The sequence below is a fragment of the Amblyomma maculatum genome, chromosome 2 (assembly GCF_055883805.1).
Source record: "Amblyomma maculatum isolate TAMU_Amacu chromosome 2, ASM5588380v1, whole genome shotgun sequence".
Taxonomy (NCBI): domain Eukaryota; kingdom Metazoa; phylum Arthropoda; class Arachnida; order Ixodida; family Ixodidae; genus Amblyomma; species Amblyomma maculatum.
In genome coordinates this window covers 176,767,696-176,786,410 of record NC_139345.1, presented here as the reverse complement: position 1 = coordinate 176,786,410, position 18,715 = coordinate 176,767,696, and the positions used below count along the sequence as shown (strand labels likewise).

Sequence of the window (18,715 nt, the reverse complement as noted above, 5' to 3'; positions counted from 1 at the left end):
GGAGAAAACATGAATGAATAAGGGCCACTAAATAATCGTTTGGTGTTGCATCTATGGGTAAGTCGATTACAAAAATGAGCACTACAGAACTACTGTTGGAATCCTTTATTGCGGCAGTAGTTTCAGCAGCGTAAACAGGGGCAGTTTTCCCGTGGTAAATTGGTGGCTGGCTGGAAGGAGGCATTGTCTTGGTCCTTGTTGCCTTGGTAGACCTACTAGTGAAGCAGGATGTCAAGTTTTCTTTCCGGCATCTGAGAAGAAAATCTGTTCAGTGGTGAGTACTAGTTGTGCTGTCCAAGCTTTTGCTTTTTCAGTTCTGTGCACACCTCTTCGGGTGTGCCATTAGATATGGTGAAACAGTTTGAGAGTGCTTAATGTGGCATTGTGACCCTTCTATAATATACGCCATTGCAGTTGGCTATTCCGTTTCTCCTGTTTTTGGCAACACACACATTGGCCTATTAATAAAAGACTGCTAGTGCGTAATTCTAACTTGAAGGACTGAAAATCAAGTGCCTTGGCCACCAATCATTGTGACGAGCTCTGAACTATGAGCCAGCATAAGTTCACAGTTATTAACTCACGATGGAATTGGTAGAGGCAGCCTTTACCAGCAAGCAAAAAGATGCCTGTGCCCTTATGCCATCATTAGCCCTTTTAGGAAAAGAGTTGTCGTTCCTCTCTCATTCAGCTTAATTCTTGGCCACTTGTGCCTGCATGTGATTTTCCTACTTGGACACCCTCTCAGACTCGCCCCTCTTGCTTGTGGCCATTTGCACTCCCTCCTTCAACAGTTGAACCCTGATATATCGAACTCGAAGGGGATCGCAAAATATTTCGATATATCAATAATTCGATATACAGAAATCGGCTTGAAATGCCACTTGCGATTGTGAAAAATTATACTGTATTTGTTGCGTAAACAACCCACTCGCATAAAGAACCCATTCCCCACTTTTGCCCCCGAGAATTTGAAAAAAAAAAAAAAAAGGGTTTGTGGTGCGTCCCTCTGTTTCGACCCTCGCATCCACAGCTCATTTATTGGCAGCGCGTCAAGATGCTGCGCAGCGATAACGTCACTGAGTGTTTATCTTTTGACTGTGCTTTTCATAGACCCTGCAGTGGCAGGGAGCGAACTTGACAGAGTGCCCATGATGGCATTGATTGCGCAAGCCTGGTTCGATTTATCACGCCGCGCTTGGGGCGGGCGTAGTCCACTGCCACAAAATCATTGGAAAGCGTGACAGCTGCAAATACCGTTTAAAGTGAATAATGCGAAAAGCTGGTGTCATGATCAGCTGACTGCGTGCTTTCGCTGATTCATAGATGCAAGAATCAACGTCTCTCGCAAAAAAAAAAAAAAAAGAAATCTGCCGCTTCTTAACGTCTGCAGCCACCACAGCTTACGCCGCACCGCACGTTCAGCACGACAAGTAAGGGCAACTCTCGCAAAAGAAAAAGAAAATTAACGTCGCAGGTTCAGCACGACAGCAAGAATGAACGACTCTCGCAAGAAAAAAAAAACTGCCGCTTCTTGCCGTCCGCAGCTGCCGTAGATTACGCACGTTCAGCACAACGACGTGAGACGTGCATCGCACTTCAGCTGCCCCGCGCTGAGGGTTCACACCACACACTGGAAAAGCGCCTGCCACGGGCTGAGCTGGCTTGTCCGCGCATGTGTAGTGCGTGCTTCTGCGAATGGCCGGGAAAGAGAGAGGAAGGGGAAAGATAAAGCTCGGCAGAAGAGTGGGCACACCCTTCGCTTCCCTCTGTTGGGTTTTTCCCCTCTCCAGAACACCACAGCTGCATTGGTTCCCTTTCGTACCTTCACGCACATGGCTTGCAAACGTCACGTGCTGGCGTGTGCCTTTGGGAAAAGGGCGTGGCGCTGCTCTAGAGCAGCTGTCGCAGAATGTGCTCTCTCATTCCTTCTGCACGTGGCGTGAAAACGTCATGCAGCAAACAGTCGAGGGTGATGCGATCGTCTTTGGGGAAGGTGCACCGTTCAATGCGTGGTGCAGAGTTTGATATATCAAACAACTTGTGAATTTGAGTTCGATATACGACGCAGCTTTCTTATACTTTTACATGGGATTTTCAAGGGGATATTTCGTGAGTTCGATATAACCAAAATTTGAATTATATGGGTTCGATATATCCGGGTTCTACTGTATTAATGTCCGTCATGGGTTCAGCCCTCGTGGCACGCTTTTGTAGGCAGTGCTGTTTGTTGGCTTATGATGAATAACAGCACAAACTTACAACACAAAACACCTTCTTCTTTTTTGTATTCAAAAGGCTTACTTGTCTTTTGTGTTCAACGTCTGCACTGTCATTCAGCAAGAAACTGTACCAACTAACACATACATCTGCTGTGCTGTTTGTTGGCTTATGATGAATAACAGCACAAACTTACAACACAAAACACCTTCCTCTTTTTTGTATTTCTTGTCTTTTGTGTTCAACGTCTGCACTGTCATTCAGCAAGAAACTATACCAACTAACACATACATCTGCTGTGCTGTTTGTTGGCTTATGATGAATAACAGCACAAACTTACAACACAAAACACCTTCCTCTTTTTTGTATTCAAAAGGCTTTCTTGTCTTTTGTGTTCAACGTCTGCACTGTCATTCAGCAAGAAACTGTACCAACTAACACATACATCTGCTGTGCTGTTTGTTGGCTTATGAGGAATAACAGCACAAACTTACAACACAAAACACCTTCCTCTTTTTTGTATTCAAAAGGCTTTCTTGTCTTTTGTGTTCAACGTCTGCACTGTCATTCAGCAAGAAACTATACCAACTAACACATACATCTGCTGTGCTGTTTGTTGGCTTATGAGGAATAACAGCACAAACTTACAACACAAAACACCTTCCTCTTTTTTGTATTCAAAAGGCTTTCTTGTCTTTTGTGTTCAACGTCTGCACTGTCATTCAGCAAGAAACTATACCAACTAACACATACATCTACTGTGCTGTTTGTTGGCTTATGATGAATAACAGCACAAACTTACAACACAAAACACCTTCCTCTTTTTTGTATTCAAAAGGCTTTCTTGTCTTTTGTGTTCAACGTCTGCACTGTCATTCAGCAAGAAACTATACCAACTAACACATACATCTGCTGTGCTGTTTCTTGGCTCATATCAATTTTACTTTTGGAGTGGTTTCACCTTTTCTTTTATGATTTCTCTCCTTTTGTTTTCTGGCATTTAGAAATTTCTTAAAATTTTTTCGATCTTAGAACCATTCTTATAAACTTTTCGTCTTCTTAAAGTTTGTTATAGAAACTATATCAACTAACACATACATCTGCTGTGCTGTTTGTTGGCTTATGATGAATAACAGCACAAACTTACAACACAAAACACCTTCCTCTTTTTTGTATTCAAAAGGCTCTCTTGTCTTTTGTGTTCAACATCTGCACTGTAATTCAGCAAGAAACTATACCAACTAACACATACATCTGCTGTGCTGTTTGTTGGCTTATGAGGAATAACAGCACAAACTTACAACACAAAACACCTTCCTCTTTTTTGTATTCAAAAGGCTCTCTTGTCTTTTGTGTTCAACATCTGCACTGTAATTCAGCAAGAAAATACACCAACTAACACATACATCTGCTGTGCTGTTTCTTGGCTCATATCAATCTTACTTTTGGAGTGGTTTCACCTCTTCTTTTATTATTTCTCTCCTTTTGCTTTCTGGCATTTAGAAATTTCTTAAAATTTTTTTCGATCTTATAACCATTCTTATAAACTTTTCGTCTTCTTAAAGTTTGTTATAGCCTTGCGGATTGTTGATACGTATAGACAGCTCTTATTATTGTTGGTTATTTAAGAGGAGGAGCTTTCCATTATTCTTTTTTTTACATCTCTTAAGTTCGCTTGTGTCAGATCAGTTGTTAATGATTAGAATGATTCCTTGTATTATTGCTTTTCTGCTTTCGTAGTGTTGTGAAAAAATGTACACCTGCACTGATTTCTTCTCACTTCTTTGGGTCATAGCATATACCCACACATCACTTGGCTCACCCATGGGTTGCACTGTAAAAGGCATAAAAGGGTGTCCTTTTGAAAATGAAGTCTTTAGTTTTGTGTGTCCCTGTCGTTCATGTATGTCGTCTGCCAGCTGTGCAGGTTTTGTAATGACAAAATGGGAATCTCATACGTTTATTTTTAAACACATGCTAAGGAATCGCAATTTGTGGTTGTAGTTAATGTGGGGTGTTGCATCACAACATCCAGCTGTCCTTGGGGTCTCTGTGGGTGTATTGCATGCATGACTCGACTAATTTGGAAATGATGCCATGTTTGGTTTCAAACGCATAATTCATTGGGAAGAATATAAATTTTTAATGTGGCGCATGTTTGACACCCCTAATTTTTCAAGATTCTGCAAAAAAATTAAGCATTTTTTAGGGAATCGGGTTAGCAACTACATTCTGTCTTTTTATGCTGTTGTTGCTGAAACACCAGTTGAAATGACTGGGTGATGAACAATTGCAGTTTTGCCTTACTTGCGCAAATATAATTCAACGAGGAGCTTGAGAACTCGGGAGAATAAAATATATGTATAATTACTGCATTAAGTTTACGTAACATACGTTCGCTTTGCGCACACTATTGCAAAGGCCCTCTTAACAGAAAGGAAGGTCCCTCTTCACATAACGGCTTCTCGCATTTTCAGGATGCTTCATTGCAAAGTCGCTGAGTGCTCAGTGGGGTGAAACTGCAGTGCAGTGAGTACAGTGAAAATTTAGATGTATTCAGTAAGTTTTAAATATTCAAAATAATCTTTTTTAATGAGGATAGGAATCGAATAACAAACACATTCGATTCATATTTGAAATTTAGAATATTTGCGCACCCCTGCTTAGCTGCTGTGCCTTTTACAAAATTGAGAAAAAAAGGTTCCAGCTGTGAAACATAGCTCTCATAAGCATATGAAAAAATAGGGATAGATCTGTGCAGTTTTTTTTCTTCTTTTCTTGCTTCTAGCAAGGGTGGCATGCTCCTCTTAAATTCGAAAACTTTGTGGATTTTTCGCCTGCACTGAATGTTGTAAGCAGCATGCACAGGCTCTTCGCGAGCAACCATTGGGGGAATGGAGGCAGCAGCAAAAGGGAAGGAAGCGGAGGAAGTTGGATGAAAGCGGACACTGTTGTCATGGCAGCTGTTTTAACTGTACATTATCCTCATCAGTGAAAACTTAGCAATTGCATTGTCAAGTGACAGATAACAAGTAAAGTGCAGATAACAAAAAACTGTGCCTTGATGGCAACCCTCTCTCTCTGCTGCATCCCGCACAGGGTGAAAGCTTTCCCCTGGCCTCGTGCTCAACTCCATTGGAGAAAAAGTGAGGGTCAAATGGTCCAAACAAAACGCACCTTGTTCTGGGGTGCTCTTTGGGCAAAGCTGCCATTGTGCCGATAAAATAAATCATTGTCATCATATATCTCACACAATGCTGCTCGTGCAGCCTCTGTCGTGGCATAGTTTTGTCCTTGTGCTTTCGGTTGTCCGCACTCACATCACAGCAGGGATGGAAATGCACCCAAAGTTGCATCAGCTTTCACTCCAGAAGCCTGCCCAATGCTGATGGAGTCTCTGGTCCCACTCTGGCTGTCCTGTCAGCATCATTCCGCTGCACTGAACATAGAGAGTCAAAGTGCCAGCACAGGGGAAAACACCTGCTGTTAAGTGAAATTTCCGGCATAGCATGCAGGAACACTGCCTTAGTGGAAATGTAATTCACAAAACCGTAGCAGCCAGGAAGACCGTAGCATTGGGGTCCTACTGCATTGCTTCAGAAAGGTGCCAGCATACAGATTCCCCCCGGGAGAGGTGCTAGTGTGTTGCTGCACAGCTGTTGCATTTCATGCGATGCCTTGCTGCAGGGGATGCTTGGAGGAGTGACAGCGTTAGACCACTAGCACAAGTTCATCACCAGATGGTGTCTTTCAGAATAATTTAGATGGTTTTCATAATCCAGCTCCCATCATTCCGCCATTCTTCCTAGTGTATGCAACAGCAGCAGCAACATCACAGGAAACGTCGTAGTTTCACCAGAGTTTGCTTTGTCCACAAAATTCAGGTCACAGTTGAGGGTGTTATGGAAGTAGACTCCGAAGTTTGGCATCCTAAATACTTGAAGCATCACTTGGAATTGACCATACCCTGAGAGATTCTGATAGCCACTGACTTTTATCAGCTTTGGATAAATGTTGCACCCTTCACAATCAAACATGTGAATGCAGAGTGTATGTTGTCAGTGCTTGCTTTAAGGCCTGCAACATATGTGGTGAACCCTTGTTATCCGAAACTTGCGCATCTCAGTATATCAATTAGGCTTCAAGTTCTTCCTGGCGCACAGTGCAGTCAAATATCTTCACATGTTTGTTGCTGTTTATCCTTGAAACGGCTTCGTATCAAAGTTGAAAAAGCTCAAAATCTAGCCTGTCGGAAGTGGGAACAGGGCCAGCAGTCTTTTCAATGTCTGTGGTGCACACTCCTCTCCACCATGCCGAGCTGATAGGTAGTTCATGCCATTTCACCCGTAGCAGTTGATGCGCATACTTCTGCTTCCAGTTCCTTTGCAATTGGGGAGCTCACTGTGGCGATGTGGCAAATGGACAGAGTTCATCTGCTTGGGACCTCACTCTGTGCAGTGTGAAACCAGAGCTCCACCGGTGCGTGCTGACGTGGCGCGATGAACGATGCTTGCTGGTGGGCTGGGCCGACAGCGTCAAGGTGTGTTGCGTGCGCCAGCGGCAACCAGACCCCCAGCCACAGGGTGGGGCCAGCAACTATGTCGAGATTGGTATGTCCAGTATTCTGCCTTGGGAGCAAACAAGTGGGTTGCCTGACTGTTAGGAGGGATTCGTTTTAATTGCAGTGGCGATGATATAAATGAAGGCAGCTTGAGAAACTTTGCTTTGGACGGTGTCAGGTAGGTTCAGTTGTTTCCTGAGCATTGCACTCCAGACATCCGAAGCATGAAGCTGAGTGAAAGTTGGCGCCCACTGGTAAACCTGTGTGTACCTGGTGGCACTGGGGATGGAGTCTCTGTGCCTCCCCCAAGCGAAGCAGAACCACCTAGAACCACCCCTGCTGCATTTTAAACACCAGTTACGATTGCTCTAAACTTCTGCAAAGAGTGAAGGCACCACATATACAGCACACGCTTGCAGTTACTTTTCTTGAAATTGTACACCAAGCACTGAGCATGCTTCTGGCCAGTTGTATCAGTGCTACCTCACATGCCATCCACACCAAATCTCCGTCTTTGCCTTTTTTATCTCTGTTGATCAGCTTTGTGCATTTACCGCATGCTGCCAGCACTTGGCTCTTGCATGCTTACGCACATAGCACATTTCTTGCTTTACATAGTGCACCACACCATGGGTGCCATGTCAAGGCTTTTATCTTTACCCTTTAAAATGCAGCATCCCACAGTGGACCTTTTTCCAGTAAAGGCCCGCGCTTGCGCCAAGCCTTCTAGGCCGCCACTTGTGCCAGCCATGGGGAAAGAGTTTGCTACTTGTGATCTACTTCACAAATGCATGTGTTGTACCTGCTAGCGAAGGCCTTCAGCGAGAGGACTTGGTCAGGTCCAGTGACATCTTTTTGTCAAGGAAGGATTAAACAGATCAAGTGCTACGTGTTAGGGTCTCCTCTCTGCACTGGCTAGGTGAAGGCAGTGCTGCTCTTGACTACTGCCTGCAAAATAAGCCCACCCCACAATTGTTAATTGAATTTTCGCAAAAAAGACGCAAAGAATCCTCGATGGCCCTGTCTGCCAAGCGTACTCAGCCTGGCTGCGGCTGGAAAAAAGTCTATAGCACATGCAGCAGACTTGCAGTCTCTTTTGCTTGGAATGCATTTAACCTAGCATAGTGGGGATTTCCTTGTTTTGAGGAAATTTGACATTGTTATATATATCATAAATGGTCACTTCTTTATGTTAACTGGGGAGCACAGTAAAAAATATTTCTCAACATGGGGAGCTTGGTAACACATGCTTTGCCCGGCTCGTGCAGAGCTTAGTGCCAGTAATAATTACTCTTTTCTTTTTCTTTCATTCCTAAGCGTTCTATGCGCCTTCAAAACTCGGAGATTCCTCGATCTGTTGCTTACTTGACTAACGGTGTCATTATGATCTTTTAATATCCATCCATTGTGAGTCTTCTTCCAGAATTTTTTTTTGTAACTACGAAATATTAACTGTTGTTGTTTTGCATTTGATTATCAACGAAATTGTACTATCTATGCAGGAAGGTATTTCCTTTGATTCGAAATAGTCGGCAGCCACTGAAAAGATTAACTCTTTCCTTACCATTTAGAAGCAGGCAATTTCAGGGTAGTGTCTGCAAAACTTTTTTTTGCAAGGAAGAAATTAACTTTTGTTAATGCTGCACATCATAGTGCAACTAATGTTAAGAGACATAAAAAATTATTGCACCTTTTGTACGATGATTTATTTGCACAAATGCAGGTGTGCAACGTACGCAAGCATGATTTCTCTACATAGTTTTCCACCTGTCCAGTGCACTTGGTTCATCAGGCTGCAAGCTAGAGTATTCCTTCTGAAAAGAAGGTTTGCTATGCAGCCACCTTCTCGCCGCTTCCTGCATGTTTCTCTAACGCTGCGACATGTGCATGTGCAGACAATAGTGTGGTGGCTTCCTGCTTATGCTTGTGTCGAATTTCTATGCTTGTAATTATCTGTGCATTATTGAAAGCTTGATTACATTACTTACCTTCCGGCTATTGCTCTGTAAATGTGTTTGCCCCTCTAGCCGTTTGCACGGGGGACAAGCAATAAGCAGTGATTTAATTTCTCTAGTTGCAAGGTGTGAGAGGGGCAGAAACTTATTGCAGACTTTTGCAGTGCAATGACAAGGCCGGTCTTAGGTCGTCGTGCAGAAATCCATGTCCACTACAGGGCTGGTGGCACTGAATTGTTCAGAAAGTCCTGCAAAGCCAATTGTTTGGTCAGCAACGGTTGAAATGAAAGTTAGGAGCACCTGTCCACACTCCTCAATGGGCAGAGCAGTCCATTTTCGTCTGAGCTAAAAGCCAACGAACGGACATAATTTTTTCTCATGAAGCCATTGCTCGCACTTACAAAGTAGAGTGTTGATGCTGCGAAATCTCAAGAGCGCCATTGTTGCTGGGTCAGATTGGTGTACGACGAGGATGCCACCTTGGATGGTGCGCCTGCGGTGATTGCTTCATGTTGACAGGTTTCATGTGAATTCTTCTTATGGCCGAAGAAAAGACTGATTCTAGTGATGTAGAGTCTTTTTTTAAGTACTCTGAATGGTGTTACTTCTCCAGAAATGACTTGAATCACTCAGAAGGGAGTATTTCACGCCACCATTCATACTGAACGATTTGTATGGCCGTGGTAAGCAAGTGGCAGACTTCAGGAAGCATTTTTGGTGGATAATAAATGAGAAATCAAATTCATTCAAATTACCTCTGTCACTGGCCTGGACTGTGGTGGTTGATAAGAGCGGAATAATATCAGCACGTTATGCTGGCCCCAATGACAAGAAAAGCCTTGCACTGTTCTTCAACCACAGATTTGTGCTGGAACATGGACTGCAACAGCAGGGACAAGGGACGGGTCTCGCACTGTGCAATATCAAGAACACCACACTGGGTCCGGAAATTTCAGAGCAGGCTAATGAGCTAGCCCAAAGAGTTCCTTTATGGTACAGCTCACGAACTGTGGGTATAACTTTGGTGCATGAAGCACAGCTACTTATTTGGCTTACAGCTGAACTTTGAGCAGCACATCAACAATGCTTCATTGCCTCAACCAGCATCACCAAATGTATTTTACAGGTGAATGATGTCATTAAATATACAAGTAAACAGGTTAGATGGAAAAGGACAGTAAAGAGGAGCATAGGGGTTGTCCTGCTTACGGACTGTTTCAGAGTTTTTCGGTTCTGTGACACCAGAGCCAGAAACTTTGGTTTGGGAGCCCTTGTTCTAACAGGTCTCCTCACTACAATACCTCTCATCCCCCCCCCCCCCCCCCATATTTTTATGGCGACATGACTATCATAATAATAAATAATATTAAAAACATATCTTTTACGGCTGTTCCTACGATCAAGCACTAATGCATGTAGCAGAACCAGCAGCAGCAGTACGTACTGCATATCAGCAGACAACACAACACTTGTGAAAAAGAGCAGCGTTTTTTTTTTGTCAACACTATAGTGTCAGAAGAAAAAAAAAATCTCAACATGCATCAAGTAAAATGGAAGTATCCACCTTTTTAATGTTGCATTTAGTCTTTTAATCACTCTTATACTGGAAAGGTCGTGAGGAGTGTTGCTAAATGACAGAGTCATAATTGAGTTATTTTACTGTAGTATGCAAACACTTGTGGCATCACAAATATTTCTTTGGGTGAGCTTTCTTACCTTGTTCACCTTTTCCTTTTGTATTGCACTATTTCATAATACCTTGTTGTGAGAATTGTGTAACTGTGTAATTGTTGTGAACCCAGTTGACTTTAATGCCTTTCGGTGTGTGCCACAGCAGTATTTTTATATCAGCTTTTCAAGCAATTTTGTCAGCATTTGGTTTGTTTGCTTAGTAGTGGAACAGCTGGCATAGACTGACCGTGGCGCTATAATCCCTGCCATTGTGGTGCAGTGGCCATGTTTACGGCCGACTACTACGTGTGCGGCCTGGCACCACTCTGCTTGGGAAGCCTGGTGGCCCTCACCGTGCTGAAAAACAACGACGACTCGGCCGTGAGTGTCAGGGTTCTTCTTGCGAGTGTCAGGGTTCTTCTTGCTGAAGACCCACACAGAGACCATAGGGAAAGGGGACAGCAGAGGCACGGCATGGCATCATTCATGTGACGGCCAAAGAGCGGAGAGAAAAAGCTGCCAACAGCCATTCTGAGTCCGCGTTGTCTCTTTGAAGCCCCTATTCAGGAGGTGTGCATTTCATTTATTTGTTTATTTAGTATGTACTATCGTGCGCAAAAGTGGGGAGACCACGGCTTCGGCGGCCGGAGCGGCTGCAGGGACGCACTGCGTTGCTGCTATCTCGCGCGGCTCACTCGCTGCAAGAGTACCCGTCGTAACGCAAGAGTTTCCCTCACTCTCGGTCTGGCGCTTATCTTGACTGACAAACTTCTAGTGTGGCATGATAAGCGCCAGCCCGAGAGCAAGGGAAAGTTGCGTCACGCCGGGCACTCTCGAAGCGAGCGAGCCGCGAGAGATAGCAGTGACGCGGTGCGTCCCCGCAGCCGCTCCGGCCGCCAAAGTTGTGGTCTCCTCACTTTTGCGCACGATGGTACATACTGCTAGCCTCATGTACGAGTCTGTTGCAGGAATTAGGCAAAGAAACACTTACAGAAATATATAAAGGGATCATAGTATGCATGAATGGACAAGGATAACAGCTGCTGTGATAGGCCTATTACGAGCAAGCAAAGCAAAAGAACTGAGCTTCAGGGCAAAAAACAATGACAAAGTGAAAAGAGCGCTATGTTTTCAGCAAAGGCTAGACGACTGCAAAGCAAATGTACTCAGAGATGTGCAATTAATTAATATTGTGCTCTCAGAAGTGACACTTACTGCATTGTGATTGTGGAGCACTTTCGGACAAGTACAAGGCAGGTTTACTGTTTCATGATGGCTTCGCAGGAAGAGAAATGAGAGGATGTTTGGGCTGATGTTAAACATCATTAAAAACATTTCAAGCAATTAGAGTAGAAATATTTGTCCACATTATGAAAAAGTCGAATTAACGAAAAAAACTGCCCCAGAAATCTGGCAATTGTATTTATAGTTGTAAATTTATTTGGGGAAAAAGTGGGCACTCACTTCCTGTTTTGATTAAAGCTGTGTGGCAGTGAAAGTTTTTCTGTAGTTGTGTGAAATGCTTTACTGTGGTTCAAGATTGGAGGCATCTTCCAGCTGTAAATTGATAAGAATGGAAAGACACGGATGATGCAAATCCTGGAGCAGCCTTTATTTCTGTCTTTCTGTCCTAGTTTATTTATCTCTGGAATGTGCCTCTATTCTTGGGTGGCGACCAGCTTGCCCTGTTTTCTGCTACCAGTTTTATACTGCGCACACTGTCAATGCAGTCGAAGCAGAAAATTGCTCCACCGTGGTACAAATGCCCGGGTGGCCATTTTCATAGGCCAGTGCAACAGATGTTGCGCTTCATCACATGCGGTGTCATCTTACACAAAGGGGCCCCCTGCAAGAAAGTGACTGACGCTTGTGAGCACAAGTTTTCTGTGCTTTAGAGGAACCGAAAAGTCACACTGACAGAAGTGAAGGAAGTGTACATCTTTAGTGGAACAATGGGAAGCTCCTCTAAAATAGACAAACTGACTTATGCACTGTCTCACAATGCACTAAATTCAGCAAGAGCTGAGCTGTATATGCGTTCTGTGTAACAATTTGTGACCTTGCATGATGCCTGCGAACACCACCTCTGCTAGAATCAAGGCTGCGCAACTTCTCCTTCCAGCTTCCAGTGTGCTTTGCCCGGTTCCCTTGAAGTGCAAAGCCCGGTAGCACTGAGAATTCCCATTCATTCCTTCCCAGCTTCCACACCCGTGAGCAGAGCAGGGCTATGCGCTGGCTTTCATGGAAGGTGACCCACAGATGACTGTTAATAGGATCATAGGATCAGTGACTGTCACTGTCTGAAATGGTGCACAGCTAATGTACAACAGATAACCATTATCACTGAGTAGGCTAAAGAAATTCAACTTTGCGGCCAGGCTCTTTCTCAGCCCAGTGACGGAGGTCCTGTGAAGCCGCTTTCGGAGATCCATGGGCACCAAGCCGCTGAGGAATGTGAGGGGAGGAATACACGCTTACCTTGCCAGTCATATCTCTTCACAGCCCCTATTCAGAAGGTCATGCAGATCAGCCAGTTTGAGCCCAGTTGCATCTGAATTTACGAACATGAATACTTTAGGCAAGGGATCTCAAATCTTTGTCCATCAAGGAGCCCTAACAGCCTTCTATATGGGCCAAGGACCGGGTGCAGACTTTGGTATTGCCGTTGTGTAAGGGAGTGTTACCAGCATGTTACCATTGAGAGTCGAACCATCACTTCTGTTAACTCTGTGGGGAATTCTGTGTTGGAGCCCACAGCTGTCTTCTTTGGTGTGCAGGAAGGCAGCAGGCCGCAGATGCGTGTCATGGAACCCCACCTCAACGACTGTGTGGAGAACTCCAGCGATATCCTGTCCGTGCGAGGCTTCCGGGCGTACCGTGCCAGTGACTACTGCCTCGGTGAGTGTGTTCTGACGTCATTGCGAACGCCCCAAGACTAGCCATGGGGCCCAGTTTGGCCGGCTGAGGCTATAGATTGTTGTTGAGACGGTGCTACAACCGAGGCACAGGTACTTGAGGGTTGGGAGAATGGCATTTGAAGAAGCAACGCTGCCACTGATTCTACCTGTGACCCTCAAGTAGTGAAGTTCTGCTTTTGCCATGGAAGTTTACAGGCTTTGTTAATGTGTTTATGTGGGCTTTGAGCTGGCACAATCAAATGTTTGTTGAGAATTGTTGTGAAGAAATAAAAGGCCATTACGCAAAAACATATATTTAATTGCTTTAGAGGCATGTGACATTTGTCATCATTTTCGCAAAGAAGCATCCAGCATGAGCTGTGGAGTTCGGTCATTTCATGGGTGCTGACATTTGTGAAATCATTTTCATTGCAGCTCTGGCAACTCAGTGAGGCAAACGTGTATTTTGCAGAGATCTTGGGTGCATCATTTAAAGGCCTTATACAGTAGAATCTCGGTGATACGAAATTCGGTGTGATACGAATTCATAAATTTCCCTGGCCGAATTGCATTGCGTTCAGTGGGCAAAAAATCGGATGTTCCGAACACTTTTTCTTTTCGCTACGGGTGATACGAACTTCGGTATCACGACCGGTCGAGGCCCATGCACACACTCACAGCGAGAAAAGCGTGCGCAGCGGCGCAGCACTGATAGCACGGATCACGCACACGCATGCGAAAGAAGAAAAAAAAAATACAGCGGGAAAAAACCGACTTGGCAACCCGCGGCAGCAGCGAAGTTGGCGAAGGCGGCGGCGATATCTCGCCCCCCCCCTCCCGCTCTCTCTCTTTCTCTCCCCTCCCCCCCGCATTGTTTTTTTTTTTATCTCGTTGTTGCTTTCTGCTATTGGTGTTGTGCGCACGGCCTAGCGGCCGTCTCCACATTTCTCCGCCGCCCCGCAGGCCACGCTCTTCCACTTTCCGGAGTCTCCGCTGAAGCGGCAACACGTTGCTTCGTTTTCTCGTTTGTTGAGGCTGACAACGCATTGATAGCGCGTCGTTTTGTGATCATCTCGGCAACGCGAAAAGATACATCATACTGCAATGTCACGGAAGAGAAAGGCGGTGACCTTTAAAGACAAATTGGAAATTTTAAATAATGTGGACAAAGAGCCCAAGAAAAGGCGCACTGACATGGCCAAGGAGCTAGGCCTGCCGCTGTCAATGTTGTCAACGATCGTTGGTCAGCGCGATCAAATTATGCAGAATGTGCAGCACTTCGCGATGAATTCTAAAGAAGCCAAAACTGCCCACCATGTGAAGTTGGAAGAGGTTCTTCTAACGTGGTTCAGAGAGGTCACCGCGGCCGGCGTCAACATCGACGGAAAAGTGCTTCGTGAGAAGGCAGCGGACATCGCACTCACACTTGGAATTGATGACTTTCAGGCTTCCGGTGGATGGATTCACCGGTTCAAGGTGCGTCATAATCTTTCATACAAGACCGTTTGTGACGAAGGAAAAAAGGTCGATGCCTCCGCCGTGGAAGACTGGACAATAACCACACTGCCATCTTACATAGCGGGATATGAGGCACGTGATGTTTTTAATGTAGATGAAGCAGGGGCGGACAAAAGAGCAAACAGCGCATTACAGTTTTGTTTTGTTGCAACGTCGACGGATCGGAAAAGATGCCACTGACAGTCATTGGCAAATATCAAAAGCCCCGATGCTTTAAGGCAGCCGGTCGATTGCTCTGCGTCTACAAGGCGAACAAAAAGGCATGGATGACGTCTTCTTTGTTTATGGAATTCGTCACGTACCTCGACCGCAAGATGTCTTGTCACAACAGAAAAATAGCTTTGCTGCTGGACCAGTGCACCGCCCATCCAAAACAAATGACACTACAGAGTGTTAAGGTGGTGTTCCTGCCCCCAAACGCAACAAGTCATTTGCAACCACTGGATGCTGGGATTATAAGGAATGTTAAGCACCATTTTAAAGCTTTGTTGCTCCTCGCAAAGATTGAAAGGAAGGACGCAAATCTCCAGATCACTTTTCTGGACGCTGTGCATTTTCTTGCAATTGCCTGGGATCGCGTCGTTCTTACGACCATCGCCAGTTGTTTCACGAAGTGTGAGGTTTTCAAATCCGCTGTGGCTACTGCCTCGCAAGTGCCAGACCCGATTCCCACCGATGTCTGGAATCAACTTGACGTCGACTGTTGCGTCGACGACTTCGTCACCACGGACGACAACCTCGCCACCTGTGGTCTCCGCACGGTTGAAGATATTGCGGAGGAAGCGTCATCACAGCCTGGCATTCCATGCAGTGACAAAGATGACGACGACCAAAGCGTTGATGACCCACCGCCGACGGCAGCAGAAACGATGCATGCCATCGATGTTCTGCGGGGCGCCGTGACCTCCGAGTCTGTGCGGGAGAAGACAGCGGCCCAATTTTTCAGTTTTCAAAACTCTCTGTTATCAGATCTCGCAGAAAAAAAGGTGCAGAAGGATATACGCGATTTCTTTCAACGAAAATAAATATTTCGTACCTGTTGGAAGGCTTGAAAACGGATTTCGCTCGTTTTTTGGTGATACGAAATTTCGGGTGATACGAAAATTTTCGTCTCCCTTTGAATTTCGTATCACTGAGATTCTACTGTAATATCAATAATATTTGCTTGTGACAAATTTACCTGTGAAGCATTTACAGTCAAACCCGGATATATCGAACCCGGATATATAGAATTTTGGTTGTATCGAACTGACAGAACATCCCCTTGAAAATCCCATGTAAAAGTATAGGAAAGCCGCGTCATATATCGAACTAAATTTCACCGGTCGTTCGATATATCGAACTCCGCACTACGCACTGGAAAGTGTGCCTTCCCCAAAAACGATCGCATCACCCTCGGCCGTTTGCCACGTGATGTTTTCAAGCCACGCTCGGAAGGAATGAGAGGGGACAGTTCGGCGACGGCTGGTCTAGGGCAGCGCCGCGCCCATTCCTCAAAGGCGCGCGCATCTGCGTTATCGTTTCCCGCGCGCCAGTACGTGACGTTTGCAAGCCGTGTGCGTGAATGAACTAGGGAGAGCCGGTGGGAACGAGAGGGGAAAAACGCTATAGAGCGAAGCTCAAGGGTGTGACCATTCCTTTGCCGAGCTCTCTCACCCCTTCCTCTCTTCCGACCTTCGTTATCAGTAGCACGCGCTACGCTTGCACCAAGACAGCTCAGCCCCTTTTCAGACATAACACGCTGTCTCCAGCGCGTGTTGCGAACCCTCTGCGCGCCGCGGCTAAAATGGGTATGGCGCCAATTAGCGGCAGATCTCTCTCTCTCTCTCTTTTTTTTGCGAGAGTCGTTCATTCTTATCGTTGTGCTGTACGCGCGGCGTAGCGTAAGATATGGCGGCTGCGGGAAGTTAAGAAGCGGCAGTTTTTTTCTTGTTTTTTTTTTGCGGGAGTCGTTTCTTGCATGTATGAGTCAACGAAAGCATGCGGTCTGCTGCGATCATGACACCGGCTTTTAGCATTTTTCGCTTCAAACAGCATTTAGCTATCACACTTTCCAATTATTTTGTGGCAGTGGACTACGCCCGCCCCAAGCGCGGCGTGATAAATCGAACCAGGCTTGTGCAATCAGCCATAAGTTTGCTCCCTGCCACCGCAGGAGCTATCAAAAGGTAAACACGCCGTGACGTTATTGCTGCGCAGCATCTTGGCACGCTGCCAAGAAATGAGCTGTGGATGAGACGACTGAAACGGAGTGACTCGCGCCATCGACATGCAAGCGAAAACGCCTCGCCTCGGCGACACAGAAACCTTGTTTTGAACTGCTGCTCGAGTGGCGAGAGGGACAGGGACGCAGTTCCAACAAGTTGGAAATTTTTCGCTCTGTCGCTGCAGCTCGTCGCTGAGATAGCTCAATCGCTTGTGAGCGAGCTAGCCTTAACGCTTCTTTTTTTTTTTTTTTTTTAAATTCTCGGGTGCAAATGTGGAGGGTGGCTTCATTATGCAAGTGGGTTGATTACGCGACAAATACGGTATCATTTTTTCGCATCGTAAGTGCCATCCCAGGCCGATTTCTGTATATCGAATGATCGATATATCCGGGTTTTACTGTATTATCATGCAGCCCTTTCATGACTTCTTTGGGTGAGGGACAGGCTGTTATAACTGGATCTAGAGTGCAGCCATTTCACACGTAGTGCGACCAACAGTGTGGGATGTGGGCCAGCTGGAAAGGGCAGTGTGGCTTGACAAGGAGCTTGTGCCAGTGGCGTTCATTGAGTTGATGCCATGGGAAACAATGCCTCCACGTGTGCTAGTGATAGCCTAGGTATCTACAGAAACTACACAAGGTGCGCACCAGATGCCTGGTGTAGGACTCGTGGTGGGGAGATGTCTCGTGAGGTCTTGTAATGCATACTCTCTTGAAGGACGCATCCGGCTACACTTGTTATATGACCTCTTTTTAAACAATGTAAACATAAAGTGTTACTCTTTCATTCCTCTTGTCAAGAAGGCCTCAGAGTACATTACTTCACAGCTGTACCTGGTTCATGGCTTCAGCATTACTCTCAAACCACATCAGGGTCTGTATTCTTGTTATGAAAGTGTTGCTATTTGGTGACCAAATCGAGATCTGGTTGCGGTGATTCCACCAGTCCAGTGAGTTGAGGTGAGGGAAATGTTAAAGTACTGTGATAGCCTCTGCTTTGAAGAACAAGATACACACAAGAGTCGTTTTTAAAGAAAAGGATTACACTTTTGTTTTATTTTGTATTTTTGGCAGTTCTGTGTGAGGTCCGCACTTACAACATGCTTTGGATGTCTTCAGTTTGTTGTTTGTTCTTTCTTCTCTGTTGATTTTGGCTGTGCTTATTTGTTACTACCTGTTGTAACTAGTAGTAGTATAAACATTTTTCATTTCGAGCGATTTATGGGTGTGCTTCTTCTTTGTGTGCTGTTGTTTTGTGAAGTGCTCTGCCAATGAGTCCAAGCTTAGAGGAAGCTTGTAGTACATGAATTGATGCGCCACTTATTACCTGCAACCTCAAATGAGTGTGGTGTTGGTGTGCGCAGACAGCCTGCCGGAGGAGGGCCTCTTCTTTGTGGTGAGCCCCAAGGATGTGATAGTGGCCAAGCCTCGGGACCAGGACGACCACCTGGACTGGCTCCTGCAGCACCAGCAGTACGATGTATGCCACTGCTCTGCACCGTTCCCACACCCACATGTCCCTGTCTCGTGCCGCCCACTCCCCATTTCCTTGCGTCTCTGCAAACAGGCTTTCTGGTTTATTTGAAATTATTATTTATTGTTATTATTTAATAATAATAATAATAATAATAAAATGACTTGAAAGTGGATGACAATTTGCCTTGGTTAATTTCTTATCTTGGCGCTA

At 45.3% G+C, this 18,715-nt stretch overlaps 1 protein-coding gene across 2 annotated transcripts in view; it reads left to right on the top strand.

The window, feature by feature from the left end:
* Positions 1–18,715, top strand: part of lt (vacuolar protein sorting-associated protein light) — a 101,239-nt gene that overhangs the window by 31,597 nt on the left and 50,927 nt on the right. For both annotated transcript variants that reach the window (XM_084595538.1, XM_084595537.1), the window contains exons 9-12: positions 6,679–6,830; positions 10,688–10,788; positions 13,185–13,305; positions 18,393–18,508. In XM_084595538.1, the coding sequence (XP_084451664.1) occupies positions 6,679–6,830; positions 10,688–10,788; positions 13,185–13,305; positions 18,393–18,508 (490 nt within the window). The remainder of the gene's footprint in view (positions 1–6,678; positions 6,831–10,687; positions 10,789–13,184; positions 13,306–18,392; positions 18,509–18,715) is intronic.